At 43.5% G+C, this 22,173-nt stretch overlaps 1 protein-coding gene across 5 annotated transcripts; it reads left to right on the top strand.

Annotated features, from left to right (window-relative positions):
- The first annotated feature begins 436 nt into the window (after positions 1–436).
- ptpn21 (protein tyrosine phosphatase non-receptor type 21) lies at positions 437–20,601 on the top strand. Of its 5 annotated transcripts, none has more exons than XM_031579779.1 (20): positions 437–1,399; positions 3,311–3,613; positions 4,992–5,161; positions 5,307–5,404; positions 6,249–6,316; positions 6,471–6,541; positions 7,196–7,283; positions 7,430–7,518; positions 7,711–7,798; positions 8,098–8,177; positions 8,315–8,422; positions 8,834–8,894; positions 9,044–9,122; positions 9,329–10,827; positions 13,827–13,967; positions 14,771–14,989; positions 15,608–15,736; positions 15,946–16,180; positions 16,674–16,834; positions 17,663–20,601. In XM_031579779.1, the coding sequence occupies exons 2-20, from the start codon at positions 3,434–3,436 to the stop codon at positions 17,789–17,791; spliced, it is 3,693 nt and encodes a 1,230-aa protein (XP_031435639.1). In that variant the 5' UTR covers positions 437–1,399; positions 3,311–3,433; the 3' UTR covers positions 17,792–20,601. The 5 variants fall into 5 exon arrangements, with proteins under 5 accessions (XP_031435639.1, XP_012679027.1, XP_031435642.1 ...); XM_012823573.3 differs by lacking the exon at positions 437–1,399 and adding an exon at positions 1,410–1,819; XM_031579781.1 differs by lacking the exon at positions 437–1,399 and adding an exon at positions 1,826–2,162.
- The last annotated feature ends 1,572 nt before the right edge of the window (positions 20,602–22,173 follow it).

The raw sequence follows: 22,173 nt of genomic DNA, 5'->3' as shown, positions 1-22,173 counted from the left end.
ATGGAGAGACAGAAGATGGTCCATTGAAATGTAGTCCAACAAGCTATAGTTCACAGGGTCTGGATGGGGAGACAGATGATGGTCCATTGAAATGTAGTCCAACAAGCTATAGTTCACAGGGTCTGGATGGGGAGACAGATGATGGTCCATTGAAATGTAGTCCAACAAGCTATAGTTCACAGGGTCTGGATGGGGAGACAGAAGATGGTCAAGAGAAACAAAACATCAAAGAAGACAATTTGTTACCTGCAACTGAGCACAATCGTCTGACTCCCGAGGAGAATGGAGCTCTTCAATACACTAAGGACATTAATGAACTATCTGCAGAGCTTGAGGAACTTGGATTAAACATGGAGTCTTTGCATGTGTCCCAGACACCTCCCAAGACAAATGAGGATGAACAGGATTACAGCATATTCAGTGATGATGAGTTTTGACAAAGGTATTATGGTGTAGCAGACATTAGGTCGACTCAACACTGCACTGAACGCACAACCCTTTTTGGAGTGTTTATTAACATAGTAGTTTATTTTTCTCACAGTTTTCAGATATGCTCAATACTGGTGTAGCTATGTGAGCCATTACTGCTGACATGTATGCAGAGGACAGTGCTTGTATGCAACAGCACAGATGTATTGTACATGCAGTGTGCCATACTCACAGTTTATCACTTTTATTTAACAATTATCTTCTGTAACTGAGGCTCTTTAGCCACCCAAGAGATTGTAGTATTTTTGAAGCCTTTTTTCATGTCGACAGGAAAATTAAATATTTTGTATTTAATGTATCTATCATACCTTTGATTCTGTTTAATTTTGCGAACAACCACCTAATTCATGTATGTGCATGCTTCTGCGGTATCAGTTTAATTATGGGAACACGGTGAGGACTACATGATTACAGGGAAGGTTGCTGGAGAAGTGATTCTCTGCACATTCTTGTATCTTTACTAGGGGGCAGCGTTGAGTATCTCCTATGATGATTCGTTTGTAATAACAATGTAATAGAGCACAGTGATCACTCTTTAAACCAGATAGTGTGGGGCATCTTGACAGAAGTAAACAAATGTCTGCCATTTCTAATTTTAACTGAACAGACCGTCACATATTTACTCAATTTTGGAGAGATAGATTTTTCTTTTTGTTAGTTTAAACTTATTTACAACCCACCAGCTATATCTATAGTTTATTGTTACTTGCAGCGTATACAGTGGAGATGTCATTGTTATTCAAACCGACCAGTAAAGAAATAAAATCCCAATTAAGCACAATTCTGACTACTTTTGTACTCCAATAGAACGTTGCAACAACCCATTCGATCAGCAGAGAGCAGCTGTCCCATTCTCTGCATTTTCGCTGCCAGGCATTCCAGCTGTCTGATGTAATGGACTCTGAATCAGGTTTGTATTAAGGCGCTCTCGGAAAATCAATGCTCTGAACTACAGCTGCCCATTTCACGTGGGACTTAAAATGTAAAACAATGTAAAAAAGTTTGGTTCTTTGAAACTTGACGTTAGCTTCATTGAAGTGTAAGAAGATCATGTGTAGAGAAAATAACACCGATGGTGAACGCAAAATAGGCCCCGCGGATGTACACCACGCGCTGGATTTATTGGTAGGCCTGTCCTCACAGGAAGTGAAGTTTGTTAGCTCCTAGAGAGACCCGAGGATCTCGGCATGCATTCATCTAGCCAGGCTAGCTAGGTGGAGAAGAAAACTTTTGGATTGCCAACACAACTTTGAAGTTTCTGCGTATTTGCTTATATATATAATTGTATTGAAGTGGCTTTGTATCGACCTTGAATGGTCTCTAACGACAGGTAATTTCTCTGATATTATTGTTTACCTAGGTGAAGTCATTTAAAAGTAACGTTTGCTGTTGTAGTCGCTTAGCTAGGAAGCTAGCTTCGCTTTTAGCTAGTTAGCCCGATAGCTAGAGTTTGTTTAGTTCATGTGAGCAGAGACAGTATCAGTGAGCTAGCCATGTTTGTTTTAGGATACTGATTGGTCAGCTACATCAGCAGCCTTAGCCTTTGCTTTGTGTTGGCATTTTGTATTTCGGATTTGTCATGTTTGGGATTATCCAATGCACACTGCAAATACGTTCTTGAAGTTATTTAGCTAGCTAATTTTGCATAGCAAGAGTTTGGTGGGGTAACTCAAGTGAGTAAGGGTAACGTAGCCAGGTTCTACCTACCTAACGTCACTGTTTATTCAAACAACATTGATTTGCGAGCCTGAGCTTGGCACTTGTTGCTCTATTGGGAATGAGGCATGGCCATTTTGCCTTTTAGTTAGTTGTAGAATCCGTTATGTTGATTGTTACGCTTGTTTAGGTAACTGTCGTGCTCAAAACAAACATAGTAAAACACCCTCAATAATTCGTGTTTTCATTCAGATGGGTAATGTTATATCATTGACGCTGTTTAATGACAGCAATAGCGGTTGTAAGTATCGTTATTGTCAAGCTTTGTGAGTGTTGTGACATGGAAAGTTTTGGGGGCTCCTGTAAATCCATCTAGTGTTACTCGTAGCTTAAAGTTAGTTAGCTTTGCATTGCATTTGACAGGCGGGGATTGTGTTGTTAGCCATCAGTCTTTTGTGTGACGGTCAGTATCCATTATTTCAGCCTGTTATTCTGCAATGTTAATCTGTTCTGCATTAGTATGACTTTAGCTTGGCAGCTCACTTGCTTAACGTTAGCCAGTTAGAAAGGCAGCCAAAACAGATTTAGTGACGGATTAGCTAGCTAACTAAATTACAAGTGATTTGTCATTACTGTTCCCATTTGGTCAAAGCGCACTGAACGTGACTAACATTGTCTCAGAACTTCTGAAATCTGTAGGTTACTGTATTTTAAGTAAGTGCTCCATGTTGCTCAATTTTAACGGTAGAGGTCAAATTTTTGGAGAAACTTCCTCAACAATTTAACTGGTCAGCTCTAGCTACTACAGAACACTTGTCAAATGAACTATACCTACCACGCTTCGTTGTACACCTAACGTGTGGTTAATTTTCCGGACAATTTGGCCATTTTCTTAATGGTATTAAACACTAGCACAATATTAGCTAGTGTTTATGACAGTTATGCGAAAGTAACCTTAAGGAAATTACTCGCTTTCACAGTTCAGTCCTTTCTGTGTATACACGTGGTGAAGTCAAAGAGTTTAATAGACACTTGACGTCATGTTGTCATATAACCAGGCATCTTGGAAGAAAAGGCTATGCATTGTCAAACATGGATTGTGTGCAGAAATCTTAATAATTACCACGTCCGTTTCTTTCTCTCTTTTTTTTTTTTATCACTGCAGGAATACATGCATCAACCGTGGACTCTTGTCTCTTATGATCTCAGACAGATGGGCATCATTTGATAAATCTACATTGAAATATTTCTTACAAGTAGTAACACCCCTTTCAAAGGACTGTGAAATATGCCATTGCCTTTTGGCTTAAAACTAAAAAGAACGCGAAGATACACCGTCTCCAGCAAGAGCTGCCTTGTCACACGCATTCAGCTGTTAAATGGCGAATTTGTCGAGTATACACTTTCTGTGGAGGGTACCGGCCAGGAATGTCTGGAAGCAGTTGCGCAAAGACTCGAATTACGAGAGGTATGTATTGTTTTGGGTGCTATTTTAAAACATGTCTTCAAATTGTTTTACATTTGTATAAGACCTAGCATACTGTCCAGGTAAATAGGATGAATACACTAAATCATGAGAGATCGAGCTTCCAATGTCGAACATCATGTGATGCCACAGGCTACCCCAGTTAATTGTTCTTAGTTAATGTTACAGTGTTACAGGAATCACTCTAAATAGCTTAGCCTATGTGGATTGATCCCCATATTGATGGTAGTTACTTGTGCATTAAAAGATAATAACAGTGATGTCTGTTTGGAGCCAGAATATATATATAAAAAAAAACAGTTTTTGTGCATATACTGTAATCTTATCTCTTCGTTAAATTGATTTATGTGCGAACCAGTAAAATATGAACAAATGTTTAGAAACACCTGGCACAATGCGTGAAAATACAGACTGGATATTGTAAAGAAAGTATTGGCACATTGTTATTATTCCCTCGGAATTACTACATTGTCATTTGTGTTGTGTTCACTTTAAGATATAATAAGTAACGGCTAATACGCTCAAAATACTTGTTCCATTAGACTGTTTTGCATTTTTTGAGACTCTTGACCGACTCCGATCTATCATAAACAGAAAGTAGAATCTCTTCTCCTTGCCTGTGTAACAGAGGTTATCTTCCCCTCGCTGTTTCACTCTGCGTTGTGTTTGTTTAAGAAGGACACAGCCACCGACCTGATGTTCACACGTTTATTGCTGCTTCCTGATACATGCAAATGACGAACATAAAATCCGTTGGACAGAGTTAGCAAGACGCTCAGCTCCTCTGTCCCATACATTCGAAGAAAGAGCTAACACGTGCACAAAACACACAAGTGCAAAACGTGACCCACCTGATACATGCAAATGACGAACATAAAATCCGTTGGACAGAGTTAGCAAGACGCTCAGCTCCTGTCAATACAAATCAGGCAAGCCACTTAAAACAATATGCACAAAACAAGCTCACATGTAGGCTAGCTAACTCGCCAGTGTGTGTCTGCAGGACGTGTACCTACCTCTGTCCCATACATTCGAAGAAAGAGACAGAGGAAAGGAAGAACCCAGAGACAACCTCTCAATCACACCCACTTCAAAACATTGTATCCAAATAATACTCGGGAACCAATAATCTGCACCTTGACCGTGCTAGAGAATTAACCCATGAAGGGAGGGAAATTCAGGGAAGCACATTAAACCCTGTTACACCTGTACGTGTCTCATGACTTCAATATAACGGAATTTCATCCAAGGTTTATTGAACCGAATAAGAATGGACATGTAATTGTGAAGAATTATTCCATCCTTAGAAAAATAGCACTGCTGTCTTATGAAATGGCGTCACATTGTCTCTTCCTTTCAGATAACGTACTTTAGTCTCTGGTACTTCAACAAACAAAACCAGCAGAGATGGATCGACCTGGAGAAGCCGTTGAAGAAACAGCTGGACAAGTATGGCTTGGAGCCCACGGTTTACTTTGGGGTGGTGTTCTATGTGCCAACAGTCTCCCAGCTTCAGCAGGAGATCACACGGTAAGCAGGGTCAATTCTCAGGGAAGTGCTCATTAGACTGGTCTCCTAATGAAAACCTAGTTTTTGGCCCTTGGAATATCGCAGTGGAATACTGTTACCTGCCAAAGCAAAAGGTTTTCTACCTTTTCTGTCTCCATCTCTGCAGCTACCAGTATTATCTGCAACTGAAGAAAGATATCCTGGAGGGTAGGATTCCCTGCTCCATTGAACAAGCTATCCGGTTGGCTGGGCTGGCTGTGCAAGGTATGGGAAAACTCTCGATGCTCGCAGATCCTAAATGAAGCACACGTCACAAGGGGCGAAAACTGGAGTTCTCTCACCAGAGTGTAGCAGTGTATGCAGGGCCTGTGTTTTAGCACTCAACAAGTCTGCCTCCAGCTTCTGCCCAGCAGAAGAATCTCAGACACCACCGGCAAAGATATATCTGGCAGCCAGCATTGCTGGCCCAGCGTTAGCATTGCAGGGCCGCTGAGATCACTCACTCATTGGAACCAGGTCTCATCTCCAAGCCTGCCCAGGTTCTCACGCAGTCGAAAAGCACACTGTGCACACGGCCACACTCGCTCCCCTTACGCTTGGTGGAAGGCAGGGACCCCTCTGGCCGTCCAAGAGCTGTTTTCAGCCTGGGGCCCCCACCACCCACCACCACTACCCCAGGATACCCTACATAGCTGTGAATATTTCTGACGGTCAGACTCAGATTAGTGCTAATGTTGGACTACATGCTGAATCATTCTCCTGCCATAGCAAAACCACCACCTCTGGTTGTCTAAAATTAGCCCCTTCGGTCACTGTACGCTGCGCAGCTCTCCAGAAATGTGTCACGCTATTCCAAACACGAGTGGCCAGTTTTAGTCATCCCTGCAGCAGGACACTGCCCACCTGCTCTGCTGCTCTGCTCAAAGAAAACACTCAATTTGTGTTTGGGGGGGGGGTTACTGCATATTGTAACTATAAAATTGAATATAAAATCTGTTAAACTATTAAATCATGAAATCTGCCTTTGTGTTTATGGTATTGAAATTCAGCTTGTGTTTCTTGAAGAAAATGGCCTGATCATAGATGCCTTTTCCCCCCTCTACCTCAGCTGATTTTGGAGATTTTAACCGCTATGAGTCCGAGGAATTTCTCCAGAAGTTTGTGCTGTTCCCCATTGTAAGTAAACAAAGTAAAACACGAGGCACTTTGGCATTTTGTCTGGCAGTGAAAATGTTTGTATTTTTGTGTTCTATGTAGACATTGTTTCCAGTTTGTTTGAGTCTTTATAAACATATGAGGCTTTCTGAAACCACTACTTTGTTTCTTAAAGGGATGGATTCAGGATGAGCGAGTATTGGAGGAGGCCACTCAGAAAGTTGCTATGCTTTATCAAAACTATCGGTAAGTTCCCGCACTGCTAGTTTGTCTCTTGAGATTCTTGTAACACGCAAGACACAATTAGAATATGGGAATTTCACAAGCCAATTTAATCTGGCGTGTGGGAATTTCACATTCTTATTAGGTTCTGCTCCGCTTCTGTAGGGTTGGCTACAGACAGCCTGTATTGCTGTCATCTGGCTTCAATTAACACAGTGTTGAGGAGCATCTGTAGGAATTGCTGGGCTGATGTATTGCCCAGACAGATAAAAAGCAATCTCTGAGCAGCAGGCCAGGAGCTGTAAAAGTTTTTTTTTTTTTGTGTGTGTGTGTGTGTGAGAGGGTTCAAAGATACCGGCTTATTTTAATTGCAAATTCTGTGTTCAGATTCTTACATTTATCAACCCCATATGTGCGTGGATCGACATATCGTTGGGCTGTGATGGATGACTTATGCCCAAATGGGCAGAATTCTAGTGTAGTTAGCTATGGCGGTTTCAGGTGTGAGGTTACTCATTTCAGGAAATCCCACAATTTAGACTGTGTATGCATGAAATGAATTCCTCACATTGTTGAGTACTTCAATAGATGAAGGTGACGGCTCAGTGTTGACGGTTCTGATGGACTAATTAAATAGATAAACTGAACTGGATATTGACTCTGCTTGTGTGTGTACAGAGGGTTACCAGCCCCTGAAGCAGAGCTGCTCTACATGCAGGAAGTGGAGAAGATGGAAGGGTATGGCCAAGAGACATATCAAGCTAAGGTAAGAGAAACTGTCACCCTTGCTGAGATTAGTGACCTAGCAGTGGCCGCTCTCTGTCTGTAGGTCGAAAGTCTTCTCTGGTCTGTATCTTCTCTCTCAAACACATTATTCACCCATGTACTCTGTTACTGTCATCACTGGCACAGGATAGCCAGGGCACGGACATACTCATTGTGTCGTGTCTCGACGGGATTATCGTCAAACATAAGAATAACAAGCCATCTCTCATTTTTAGGTAAGCAGTTAAACTCAGTTTTGGGCCTGAAAAAGTTACCATATGTGTTGAAGCTTTAACCTTGCACGCCACAAGGCGGGCGAAACCCAATTTGTGCAATAGTCTCCTTTAACTTTATTTGCTTGGTGACCTCAGTGGTGTTCTATGCCTACAGTGACACTCCTGTTAATTATTTTCTAATTGCCTGTCTAGGTGGAATGACATCAACAATATGACTCACAACAAGTCGTTCTTTGCATTGGAACTAACCAATAAGGAGGACACAATTCAGTTCCAGACTGTAAGTCTACAACGTCCATGGCTCATGGTCTTCATTATGCTACCTCATTTTCAGATTCTTTTTCAGAACTTAAAAATAGCGCAAAGATTGAATAAGCCCTTGGCTAGTCCTTCCAGCGGTGTCTGCTGAGTCCATGTGGATGTGTATTTATTTATAGACGGGCCACTGTTTTTGTGTTTAGTGGGGCTCTCTCTCACATAAACCGTCTTGTGTTGCTTTGTGGAATTCTTCAGTGAATTCGGTGGATAATACTACTTTTGTCCTAGTTTCGATATTTTGTTTTGTTTTTGAATTTATAGGAGGATATGGAGACCTCCAAATATGTCTGCAGAATGTGCCTGGCACGACACAAGTTTTACAAAATTAACAAGAACAGCCTGTAAGTTGTCCACCTCTCCTCTTTTTTTTTATTTTCTTTTTCCTTGTATCTGGACGTAATTTTCCTTATGTGTGTGTGTGTGGGTGTGTGCATGTGTGTGTCAACCTGTCGCCTCACTCTCCCTTTCCTGTCTCCAGAGAGGAGGGGGACTCCACGCCTCCCGAGGGCTGGCAGAAGTCCATTCTCACTCTCTCCTTTCCTCGCTTTCCAATGCTCTCTCGTCCCTCTCTGCCTTCTAATAAGGGGTGAGCGCAGCTGCCTCAACAGCCTCCTGTGCATAGCACACCTGGGCCTCTCCTTAGCACAGTAGAGGAAAGAGGGACCATTTCCCACTTCTGTGATCGTCTAGATCCACTCTTTAAATTTGAGGGAGGGGACCTCATTTAGAACCAAGATTTTGAGGCTCACTAGCAAGCCAAAGTGGGTGGTGTATGTCCATAGCATGGGCTCTACTTTTTCAGGACAGACATGAACTCGTTGAATGTAATGTAGCGTAAGAATGTCTCTCAGGACGGCTGGCATGTCTTTAAGTCCACCAAGTGTTGATTCCATGTCAAAGATCTCTCCTCAAGAATGCGTTTGGTGTCAAAGAAATGGTCTGAATCCAGTATGCAATTTGGTTTAATCTAATTCCTCCGTCTGATGTGTTTTGACAGCCAAACCCAGCCTGCCCCTGTCAACCCAGTGCGACGGCGATCTTCCACAAGAATGTCTCTGGTGAGCTCTCTCTCCTTCTCTGCACAACAGTCTATGGTTTTATATTGAATACCCTGTTCTATTCCTAAAATGGGTCATGTGAACCACATCCCAGCATGGCTGTTTTGTGTTGAAAATATGGTGTCCTTTTTTTTCTTGACTTCTTATAGCCAAAGCAGCCCTACATGATGGCGCCCCCACAATTGCACTACAACGGCCATTACACTGAGCCGTACACATCTTCCCAAGGTAAAGAGAAAAACCTCCCAAAAGCCCTCAAACATGATTCCTGCAGTATTGTCTGATGCAGAAAAAAAGAATGATCTTATCATGAAGACATGATGAATAGACTTTGGTCTTGTTGACTAGACAAGTGTTATCTGAATTGTTTTATTGACAATTCATGGTTACTACCCTTAACCTTTTTATTTTCATATCGCTTTGCTATCCTTCAGACAACCTTTACATGAACAACCAGAACGGCTACTACTATCACTCCCAGACCAGCCTGGACCGCTCTCCGCACGAGTACAACGGGCGCCTGCGCAATGGCAGCGTGTACAGCGCGCACAGCACCAGCTCGCTCAACAACCCGCAGCATTACCTGCAGCCCTCGCCCATGTCGTCCAACCCCAGCATCACAGGTAGCGACGTCATGCGCCCCGACTACGTGCCATCGCATCGCCACAGCGCCCTGCTGCCGCCCTCCTACCGCGCCACGCCCGACTATGAGACTGTTATGCGGCAGAAGACCCGACCGGGCGGAGGCGGGGGCCACGGGCACATGGGGCCCGGGGTGGAGCGCCAGAGCCACTCCATGCGCAACCTGAACATCGGCAGCTCCTATGCCTACAGCCGGCCCGACCCGCTGGTGTACAGCCAGCCGGAGATCCGCGAGCACATGGCCGGCCAGTACCCCTTCCACCTGAACTACAGCTTCCACAGCCCCTCGCACCCGTACCCGTACCCCGGTGAGCGCCGGCCGGTGGTGGGCGCCGTCAGCGTGCCCGAGCTCACTAACGTGCAGCTGCAGCAGGCACAGGAGTACCAGGCGCCCAACATCATGCGCACGCAGGTGTACCGCCCGCCGCCGCCGTACCCGTACGCGTACCCGCGGCCGGCCAACAGCACACCGGATCTGTCACGCCACCTGTACGTGAGCAGCAGCAACCCGGACCTGATCACGAGGCGCGTGCACCACTCCGTGCAGACCTTCCAGGAGGACAGCCTGCCGGTGGCGCACTCCCTGCAGGAGGTGAGCGAGCCGCTGGTGTTGCCGCGGCACCCGCGCATGCAGAAACGCAACTCCATCGAGATCGCCGGCCTGGCCTACGGCCTGGAGGGCATGCGCATCAAGGAGCGCACCATCTCCGCCTCGGCCGCCGAGATCCCTGCCCCGGTTTCTGCCCCCAACCCCGCCTCCTCGGCCTCCGAGCTCAACGCCCTCCTGGAGAGAACTGTCAAGTACGAGGAGGAGGGCGGGAGCAAGGAGGACGTGCGCTACGGCCACAAGAAGTCCCTGTCGGACGCCACCATGCTGGTGCACAGCAGCAGTGGCGAGGAGGAGGAGTTGGACGACGAGGGCGGCCGACACACACCCCAATCCCAGGATGCCATGGTGGGGGTGCCAGTACAGGTGGACCAACACCTGGTGGCCCTGGGTGTGGGACAGACGCCCCGGGAGCCCCCTCCAGCCTACCCCTTCCCCTCCGCCCTCGACCAGATCCTGTCGGGGCCGCCCGCCTACCAGCCCCACCCGCCCATCCACGAGGCCGAGGCTGAGCCGCTCTACCTGCCCATGGATCGCCTTGCCATGCGGGACCCCACAGCCATGGTGCCATCCATCTCTGACGGGGACCTCGGCAGACAAAAGGCCAAACGAGACATCCTCAAGAAGCGCCCCGTTTCGGACGTGCCCGCGGGGAGGAGGCTGATCGAGGGCCTGCCGCCTGTGGTGAGCTGCCTCTTGCATTGTTTTCCCCCACCAGTGTCAACAACGTCGTCGCCATGGCAGTCAGGTCTTGTGATGGCAGGGAGAACAATTGCGTAGTGTGTGTTTGTGTGTGTATGTGGGAGCCTCATCCCCTTAGCATTCTAAGAATTGCATGGTTTCAGTTGCAGATTAGTCTTTCTATCTGCACATAGTTCTCTGGTTCAGAAAAATACTTGCTGCTGCTATTTAGCAATTGCGTATTTATTTTCACACTTGAATTTGAGGGGCATCATTGTGCAGAATGATGGGCCCTGTAACCCTCCAAATATGCATAATGAATTTCATTGTAAAGCCAAAGAACCCATAGACACCTACAAAATGTCTGGGGGAGTTATTCTGTTGTGGTGATAGTGTCCACTGTGAAGCAGACTAGATTCAGCCTTGCAGGCTGTTTTCCTCAACCAAGGCATATGGGGTCTCAGCAGGGGTGGGCAATCCCCATGTGAGACACTGGGAAGCTAATGCTCATGATTGGATTGGTCTGTGGGTCTATAGGGCTATAGACGATTGCACATGGTTGGTTTCGATTGCCTGGGTTAGTCAAAAGAAATGGAATAGGTAAACTGATTGTTGTTGATTTGAGGATTGGAAAGGGATATGTTGAAGGAATATTCTGTAGAAGAATGACAATGTTGTGGAAGTGAAGCTCTAGTGTAATATTTCAAATGTAGGCTGAAACAATCACATGCATGTATCAAAGTACGCAGCTTGGTAAAGTTATATTCAGAAACATCCAGTTTCACAAAATTGATGAATTAATCTACAATATAGTCAAATCAGACCAATATTGTAATTAAAACCTATTCTGACATGCAATTTAATTCTGCATATCAAGATGGCTACTCCTGTAGGTTATAGTTTCACCAACTTTTATAACTCGGCATCCACATTGTGAAGTGTTCCTCATGGGTGTGAAGATTTCACCAGATTATTACCATGAACTAACCCCTAAGCTTAAGATGATTGGTTGCATGGGGCAGAAATGAGGAAAATGAGTGTAAATTTGCAAATGTTGACCACAAAGTCCATTTAAATTGACTGGTTAACATTTTGAGAAATCGTTAAGACATTTCTTGCTTATCGAGGCATTTAGATCAGATCATCAGGTTAGTCAGCTAGACCTAAACGTGTGTAGACCTGAACACATTTTTTCCATTTTGTCTTTCATTTTTCTGTCCATTGTGATCCTGTCTGTAGTCTTTGTGGGTGTAGACCGGTTCTCTTGTGTGACAACAGGAATGTGGGATGAGATAAAAGGATCTTGTGGAGAAATATGGCAACGTTGTGAAAGTGTACATTTACTGTACATACGTGCTGCAACATTCCCATGCATGCGCCAGAGTATGCTTGGTGAAGTTATGTCCTGAAACATACATCTTTGCATATTGGTGAATTAAGCAACAGTATACCTAGTCAAATCAGACCCATATTGTATTCAACACCTGTTTTGGGCCTTAGTGGAACTAGACAGATGATTGTGTCAGGAGGAGGGCTACGAAGTAGGTCCAGTTTTGATCACCAGGCTAGTTTCATCCTCTTTTATAGCTTTCAGCATCCACATTGTCAGGGGTTCCTGATGACATTTGACCAACATTGTATGACATTTTAGTGATATTTGGGTTGAGTTTAGCATTTTTTTATCCGTTACGTAAAATGCTATTATGATCAGTGTTGGGGAGTAACGGAGTACATGTAACGTCATTATTTAATTAGTATATTAATAATAATACAAAATATTAGTAACTGTTTTAAGATACAGTTACTAATTAAATGGGTAGTAATCAGAATACAGTTAAATAGATCACTTGAAGGGATTACTTTTTACATCGTTATGGGAAAGCTATTTGCTCTCATTGACTCAATTGAAATACCGCTTGAAAAGCATTTTAAGATAGAGGGAAAAGGCTTGTCTCATAAAACACGCTTATCATAAGGTCTTCCCTGTTCACCAATTGCGAGAAAGGCACACCAATCACATTATAATTACCTCATTTTTATCTAAAAACATGGTTTGGCAGGAAATAATACAGTGAATAAAGTCTGATGTGTTAGGTTAGAGGTAGGGCTGAACGATTTGGGAAAATAATCAAATTGCGATTTTTTTTCTCCAAATATTGCGATTGCGATTTAATATGCGATTTTTTTTATTTTATCCAAATGTTTTTCCCAACAAATCGTAATGAATGATTTAAATATGACCAACACAATATTAGATACATTTAGTGTAAAATATTATTTCCCACATTTTACATTTTTATTTAACTGCTCATTACAGAATCAAGAACAACAAATCGGTGGCTTTGCCACTGTGCATTTAAGTAATTTAAACAGTCATTGTAAGAATAAACACAAGGCATGCACTTTTTAAACACTGTGTGCAAAATGTACCATCTTAAAAAAAAAAAAAAAAAAAAATATATATATTATTTAAAAAAAAAAAATTTTAGACCACGTTTTTAATCGTGACCGTTGCGGTTAGAAAATCGCGTTCTATCATATCGCGATTAAATCGCAAATGCAATTAATCGTTCAGCCCTAGTTAGAGGTCAGCTTAGATTGTGCATTAAAATGTCCAGGTTCAGTTCTCTCAAGTGCATCCTTTCTCGCAGGTTAAATTGAGAGTTAAAAATGCTTTTGACAACTCATCAGATTAGTCAGCTGGACCTAGTCATCTGTGAACTTTACACACAAACAAAGAAAGACAGATTTTGTTGTATTGTGACCCTGTCAGTAGTATCCTGGGTGGTGTAGACCGGTTCTCTTGTGAGGCAGCAGGAATGTGGTGGTTGAGCCTGCTGGGCAGGACGGGGTGCATTCCAGCAGAGGTTGCCTGACGCTGCTTTGACGTTACACCTACCTGAGCACACACACACACACACACTCACTCTCCGTCTCTCCAAACATCGGCTTTCAACTCGCGTCACACTCTTTCTCACCCTCTCTCTCCCACTTCATCAAAGGGCATGAAGAGGGGCACGCGAACAGACACGAAGAAGCTGGGCCAGCTGAAACTGAGCGCGCTCAACGGCCTGGCTCACGCCCGCTTCTCCGCGCATGACGAGGCCAAGGATGAGCCGGAGAGGGCGTCCAACGATGAGCGGGTAAGCACAGTCTTCATTATCCAAGCTAGGTGCAAATGTTAGGGCAGTTCTGTGATTTTAATTTCTGCTTAAAGCTGAGCTGTGATTAAATACCACTATCTTAATTTTATTACCTCCTTCAAGGAGGTTATTTTTCGGTGTGGTCTGTCTTTAAGCAGGAGCATGATGCAAAAACTACTGGTCCAATTTTCTTGTAAGCTGGTGGAAAGGTGTAGCACAGGCAAAGGAAGAACCCGTTACATTTTAGACCGGATCCAAATGACGGGGCTCCACAAATTTAGTTTAACTTTCACTAACGTTGCGAGATACGCCATTTCGCCTTAGCGGAGATATGCACTCTAGTAGTTGTTGTTTTTTGAGCCAGTTTTCATTTCAATTATAAAAAAAATTATCGGTGAGTTAGGAAAGTAGTAGTTTGATGTTTTGGTGGGACTGTTAAGCGCTGCGTTTCTTGTGGTGAGTGTCTGGAGATGAAGCATAGTTGTGCCCTTTCAGTTTGGTCGACTGAGTCTGCATCATGCACTGCCTCAGAGTTATGCAGGAATACCTGACACCTTGTCAGGCTTGTATAATTAAGATCCTCAGACTAAATGCTTCTCCCATTCCCTTGTTTCTGTACATTTTGTCCTCCGCGTGTATGGATGAGCATTTGATTTTCAGTTATCGAGTTTTTTCTTCTTCTTCAATTCATTTTCACAGACAAATGTTTAAGAATGGTAATCCAAGAGCATTGTAGCCCTATGTGGTCTGTTGAAGAGTAAGTAAAAGGTCGACTCCTGGCCTTAATCCTTCCCCCCCCGCAGTGCAAGATCCTGGAGCAGCGTGTGGAGCAGGGCACCGTGTTTGCAGAGTATGAGCAGGTAGCGAAGCGCCGGCCAGGCAACGACTGCACCATCGCCCTACTACCCGAGAACGGTGAGCGCAATCGCTTCCAGGACGTGCTGCCCTACGATGACACGCGTGTGGAGCTGGTCCCCACCAAGGAGAACAACACAGGCTACATCAATGCCTCGCACATCAGGGTGAGCCCACGAATATTGCTGTAGCCGGGGGTGGAGGTTGGGTGTACTAGAATTTTATAGTTCTATTTCTTTAAATAATGCCTTTTAATTATTGCTCCTAAGATTAATGGTGCATTCCATTTGCACTGGGAAGTCAGAATTTCCATGTTTCCAGTCGGAAATTTCCACTGGCCCCTTGAATTTGGATTTCCGACTCAAAGTCGGAAGAATAGAATAGAATTTCAAGATTAGGTGTATTAAAGATGATCATTAAGCTTAGTCTCAGTAATTCCTTATTGACTCAAAACTTTTGTGAAGAATGTTATACAAACAATTGCTGGGGAGTGATACCACTGCATAGTACATACATCATTTAGTCTCTGCTTGGAAGTCGGTAAGAGGATTTACTGTACATATGCTCCAGCCAAAGAGATCGACAGTAATTGGCTGAACTCTTCGGTTGGTTTCATTACATAAAAAGCGACAGGTCCTCATTCCAGACTGGTGATGCTTGCACGTCATGCTTGGGAAGCGCGTGTGTATTTATAGCTTCTGACAGTCTGAGGTGGGGTGTGTAGATTTTCCTGTGCTTCCAGGACTGGACTGATTGGCTTCTGTGGCCTCTGTGTCTCTCCCCAGGTGACAGTAGGAGGAGATGAGTGGAGCTACATCGCCTCCCAGGGTCCCCTCAACAATACGTGCCAGGACTTCTGGCAGATGGTGTGGGAGGCAGGCGTGGCCATCATCGCCATGGTCACCGCTGAGGAGGTGTGCATTTTATTTTGTGGGCATCTTTGAGTCACGATTACACGTCTATTGCAGAGTTGTTTGTGTGTGATGATGATAACATGGGTAAATCTGACTCACATAAGCATTACGTCTGCTGTCCTCACCTGACCCTTCTCTCCTCTCCTTTGAATTTGTTTGTGATGCTGCCCATTCTTTTGTCTTGCTATGCCTCGTTACCTGCGGCACAGGAGGGCGGCCGCGAGAAGAGCTTCCGCTACTGGCCACGGCTGGGATCGCGCCACAACACTGTCACCTACGGCCGCTTCAAGATTACCACACGCTTCCGCACGGACTCGGGCTGCTACGCCACCACCGGCCTGAAGATCAAGCACCTGCTGACGGGCCAGGAGCGCACCGTCTGGCACCTGCAGTACACCGACTGGCCCGACCACGGCTGCCCCGAGGACTTCAAGGGCTTCCTGTGTGAGTAGGGCTGCCACTGAATGCAACTGATTTAATAGAAGTGAAGAACTGTGTAGTTCTCCTGTGAGTCATCTGTTCACATTTGTGTTTTTGCGTCTGTACGCAATCTATATGAAATGCATGCTGTAAGATTGTATATTATATATACATGTAACTTGCACAAAATCTTAAATGTGAAGGTAAAGAACTTTAAACACACAAACGCAATGCACAGTATTCCCAGTGAATGGATATTGCGCTATTATACCAGATCTAGAGTCTTTCAGGCATTTTAGAATTCATTCAGTGTTTTTTGTTATTGTGAAACCACACATCCTGAATGAACCATTCTCTCAATAATATATTGAAACTGTCTGGAGCTTCCTAAAATGTCGGTTTAACACTCCATTCTCTTTTGTACTGTACCTGCCAGAATAATCCAAAGCTCTTAGTGTGGCTACAATAGATTGTAGAATCAAGGCAGTCTAATGCATCCATTTCCTTCCTTACTCAGCGTACCTGGAGGAGATCCAGTCTGTGAGACGGCACACTAACAGCACCAGCGATCCAAAGAACACAAACCTGCCGGTCCTGGTGCACTGTAGCGCGGGGGTTGGGCGCACGGGCGTGGTCATCCTGTCTGAGATCATGATAGCCTGTCTGGAACATAACGAGGTACATCGGCACTGCTTTCTATGGCCCAGTCATTACTACATTACCACACATTACATCAGCCACACACGGAGGACAATGGAGTTGAAAGACATTTTAGACAATATCCGAAGGACTAAATCTGATACCTTTTTGGTATTAGGTCATAAACACACTGATTCTTGTTTTCCAGTGAGCAAGTGTTGGTAGAACATCTTTCAGTCCCATGCCATTAGGGCTATCTACATTTATGACACATTTATAAAATGACCTGCTGCTAGCACCATTAACATTTATAGCTCGTCTGCCAAACATGTTTGAGTGCTGATGATTGAGTAGATATTTGCATTTGGAATGTGTGTTGTATTAAATGTGATGAATATTGGTCATATGGAAATTACATTAAAGTGTAACCCCCCCCAATGCAGACCAGAGAAAGGCCTTGCTCCTTTTAAGTCAATGGGAGACTCCTGGGGTTTCACCAAAACATTGCCCATTATTGGAGTAATACAGTACACAAATGTGTGTTTACCTTCTCTCATTGTTTATTAAGAGAACAAGTTTATGTTATGACGTCCGGTCACTTATGAGACCGGAACTGTTCCATTTTAGCTCCCATAGAGATGAATTACATTCATTGTTCCATCTTGGTTAGTATTCTAAAATCTTGGTCTCAGTCCCATTTTGTGATCGTCTTCCCTAGACACTAACCATCCAGCCAGCAAAACACTTTTGACCTGCCAGTCTACCCTCTAAATTTCCACTTCTGTTCTCTGGTAAAACATTAGTCAAGAGGTACCAAGGCCACAACTTGACCCTGATCCTAGTTTTCCGCTTTTCTCTCTCTCTCAGATGCTGGACGTCCCAACAGTTCTGAACATGCTTCGTCAGCAGCGCATGATGATGGTGCAGACCCCCTCACAGTACACATTTATCTACAAGGTGCTCATCCAGTTCCTCCGAAACTCGAGACTCATTTGAGACACCCCTCTGTCACCCTGGGGATGTGCGGTCATGGACGGTTCCTCATCCAGAGGACCCCCCCCCCCCCCCAGAGACACTACCCTCATGTCTGACGTGACACAACGTCCCAGTGCTTGACCCAGTTAGGCTGCAGAACTGGGGCCTGTAGCTCCATTCAAGCACTTGACTGTGGAGAATGGGGGAGTTCTGAGTAAGCCTCTTCTCCAGCTGACTCTCCTTCTCAGTATTAAAGGAAAAGGTGGGACTTGGATGTGAAGTGGGTAGATGCATAGTGTGTGTATTTGTTTTTTAAATGTCAGTATTATTTCACTATGGGCGTTTTACACTATACCATTACGGCTGCAAAACCCCCAAGCACTTTTACACTTTTGCTGTAAATATCAAACAATGCTGAAGCTGCAGTTTTTAAAAATCTATATTTGGATAAATATATTAACACTATTGACTGCAGTCACTTTTTTATTTTTTTTTTATTTTGTATTTGTTGCTCTCAATTTCATTTATCATGGTTGATGCTTAATAGTGGAGGAGATTGAAGAACTGTTGTGATTTTTTTTTTTTTTTTTTTTTTGGACTTTGTAATAATTATTCAGATGAAGGACACGAGTGTATATATTTTAGATGAGGACGCGAGAGAAAGTTGAGATTTATCTTAAGATATATGTGTGTGCGTTTGTCTGCTTGACCCAGAGAGGACTGGCCCTTGACTCATGTAGCAGGGCTTGCTGTGCAGGTTGTATGTTTTCTTTGTTTTGTTTTTTTTGGTTTGTAAACTAGAACAAAGCTTCCAATTACCATTTGGACCTCCAAAACAAAGTATTGCATTCATTTAAAATTTTTAATATATATATTTTTTACAAATGCTAATTTGTAAAGCTGTGATACTTGGATTTAATGGAGTGGAATCATTTAAGGAGTGCTCTTGGACTCATAACCAAAGAGTCCAATTTGGAAAGTTTATATTTTAGACACATCAGACAGCTTGTTCGTTTTTGTAACTGAAGGCGTTAAGTCACATCAATTGGAATCCATATCCACCAAAGACTCTTTATTGCAGAAAAGGCATTCAAGCTAAGGAGACTTTACATAAGAGGAGGTTCTGCGGTTGTAGAAATGGTATGGAGCCATGTGCTATGGTATAACGCATACACTACTGCATGGCTTGATTTGAAAATCAGAGGTGGGCAGGGTAAGGCTTAAGAGAGACCCTTTTGTATCCATGTCACTTGTGCCACACCATGAGAGAGACTTAAGGTTTAAAAAAAAAAAAAAAAAAAAGCACTGATGTTTTCAAGCCTTCACTTACATTACCGTTAATGTTTTGTTCTTTTAGCTGAACCCTAGCCATATCCCAAAGACCACTGTTGGACGTTGAGCATCGCAGTGAATCAGTATCACTACAACTCAGAACAGACTAGTCAGAGGCTTTGAGAACCTGCAGGTTGCATAGAGAAACCTGTTTGTCAAAGCACAAGAGTACACTACACTTTGTGGTAAAACTGGTGTAATCTTATATGATATACTTGCAGCCTCTGTCTTGAAGTGCCTAATTGTTTTCCTTCTTTATTATTATTTGATCTATTCTTGCACAGACAAAAGATTGTGAAAGACAATCATTTGAAATCAAGATGCCATGTTTGTTTGTTTTTGTTCAATTGAATCATTGATATATGCATCAGAAAGCAGACACTCAATGGACTGTTGACTTTCAGGGACCTCTTTTAGCCTCTAGAACAGGGTTGAAATGTACGGTTTTAACAGACTGCTAACAGATCTATAGCTTCAGAGATTTCAGTTGGAGTGCTGCTGTTTTGAGTTGAGAAGGGATGTGCCTTGGGTTTGAGGATGGTGGATTATGATTGGCTAACCCAGCCGGTGTGCGATGGTTCCCTTGCCTTGGCATGCTATATTGAAGGCATGAGACATTTTGGCCTCCACTGTTGCAGACAGCCGCGTCTTATTGTTGAGCCCAGCCTCTAACACGCAGGGGTGGTCTAATTCTGAGCGCAACCAGTTAACGTAGTAGATAATCGTGCATTTGTCCATCCTCATCCGTTTGTACTATTCGTAGAATTGTTATTAATGTTTCACCATCATTTTCATATCATTGTGAAGAAAGAGAACCCTTTAATAATCTCAAATTGGTACACAGTTGGATGTGTAATCAAGGTTTATCCCACAGGTCTGTCCACCCCAGATAGCTTAATCATACTTAGCCATGTTTTTATTTTTTTTTATTTGAAGGAATAAATTGGTGTGTTCTGTTTGTCATAAATTATCATGAGTGAAACTGGAAAAAAAATGACTAGCTGAGGGCTAAGAATTAACCTGGATGCTGATAGTCCACGAGGACCATCCTACATTGTACATTACTATGAATGCATTGGTCAGATAGTTGAATCAAGTCTTACTGAATATCAACCTTGTTAATTTGCTTACTGATGGCAAGACCGCAGAGTTTTAGCCAAGGTCAGGGGGATATTTCCCAGAGGAGGATCAGAGTTGTTTGGATAGCTGCAGAATGAAACCCTAAAGCAAATTTTGACTTTGATCAGTGTTTGGGATATTTGGGGTCTTTACTTGGCACTTTTATCTAACTCCAACAAAAATCCTCCTTTGTGAAATAACCTTGTGATGTATTTTGATTGAAGATTCTGTTACAATACAAGACATCCTGAGCTTTAAACATCACACTAGTGATGTGAAACAATGTACAAACTATCAAATGAACAAAGTGGTATTCTACTGTAAACAAATTTATTTAGAATAAACTTTCTTTTGCTAAAAATAAATATTTGCAGATATGGTCTAGTCTGTGGAGTTTTATTGGTGTCCTTGAATTGTTTCTTAACCCTCGTCTGCCATCTCCTGGACCATTATGAAACTTAGAACTCATCAGAGTACCAACTGTAGAGACGTTAAATCTTACTTCATAGAGAGAATGCAAATTAAGCAAACTGTAAATAGTGCTTTATTCAACAACAACACACTGAAATTGTCCGCAGTGAGGTATGGGGAAACCAAGCCGTAGCTGCCTCCTAGCATGACTCAAATAACATCATGACTTACAAAGCTATCTTTTGGTGAAAGAAATAAAATGGCCATTGTCTAGTGTAGCAAAATGTTTAAAGACCAAAGGAGAGACCATCTGTAAAATGTCTGCATGCACAGATTAGTCTGTGAAAAAGCAGGCTGGCTTGGCTGTTCGCGATTTGATTGCGGTCTTGCAAAAAGTTGTTGATATTTGAGCTCAACATCCCAATGAAATTACCCCCCTCAATTTCGTGCTCCTGTAGCACCGTGTTGTTTGGCTGGGATTGACTCGGTGAAATACAGACAAAGGACTGATATTACACATCACAAACACACATAATATGTGGGCTTTTACCATGGTTATCTTAAATTACAGTACCTTACGCAAGCTAACTAGCTACAGTGTTTGGTTAGCTCACGCTAGCCTCATAAACACAGACACGCACCACACATACACAGCCAGCAATTAAGGCTGTTCATTTGGTCAAAGGGGTGGCTCTTAAAAGGGCCGTTGTGTTGCTCAGAGGACTAATTTGAGGTGGTCAAATATGTTAGTCATGAGTACAGTGTTACCCAGGGAGTTTAAATGTCCCTCGGTAATGAAGCATTTAGCAGCGGAGGTTGTTGTGCCTCACGCTACTCGTGCCCATGTGCCGGAGGAAGGAGCCCACTACTTTATTAACAAGGACCTGTTCCTGGACTTGTCGAGGTGGCCCGGGGCGTCACAGGTTTCCCTCATCCACACTCTGCGTTCGCAGATGTCGAAGGAAATGATGTGGGCCCCTGATCCTGCTGATGAGCGCTGTGCCCTTGGTGTATCCCATATAATTTCCACCAACGTGAATAAGTAAAATATGTGTCGCGTCCCGTCGCCCCTTCTCTGTCTCCAACAAGGAGAGCATGGTCGAAATGAAGAAATATGACCTTGACTTCGAAGTCCTTTGTGCGCATCCTTACGCATAAAAGAGGCATATGATTGGATTAAACATTGCACGTTTAATGGTTATTGGTCTACGTAGTGTTCGAAAGACAATCATTGGCGCATACGCTGTCACACGACCTTCAGTCAAGATAAATTGATTTATTTGCATTGCAATTAACCTCAGATAATGTTACAATTTGCAAACAGCGACCTTTCCTTTCGGTTGTGCTATAGTTACATTGCTATTCCCCCCTGGAATGTAAGACTTTCACTTTTAATTTCGTGACAGTCTTAATAGTAACAAGTAATGCTAGCCCATCGTAGCATAGCCTGCTGTCAAACGCTTCTGGTCAGTGCTTAAAACTACGGTTTAGCGGCTAAAATGCCATTTAACACGGTTCATTAACGTAAATGCTGTGAAACA

This window comes from Clupea harengus, chromosome 14, assembly GCF_900700415.2.
Source record: "Clupea harengus chromosome 14, Ch_v2.0.2, whole genome shotgun sequence".
NCBI lineage: Eukaryota > Metazoa > Chordata > Actinopteri > Clupeiformes > Clupeidae > Clupea > Clupea harengus.
The sequence above is the reverse complement of the archived record's forward strand: the minus strand, read 5'-3'. Positions and strand labels throughout refer to the sequence as shown.

Bases quoted from the DNA above. Each gene is read 5' to 3' on its own strand.
- ptpn21 (XM_031579779.1), top strand. From the start codon at position 3,434: ATGCCATTGCCTTTTGGCTTAAAACTAAAAAGAACGCGAAGATACACC. The intron at 3,614-4,991 runs GTATGTATTGTT...TCTTCCTTTCAG, and splicing joins AAAGACTCGAATTACGAGAG to ATAACGTACTTTAGTCTCTG. The intron at 8,895-9,043 runs GTGAGCTCTCTC...GACTTCTTATAG, and splicing joins CTTCCACAAGAATGTCTCTG to CCAAAGCAGCCCTACATGAT.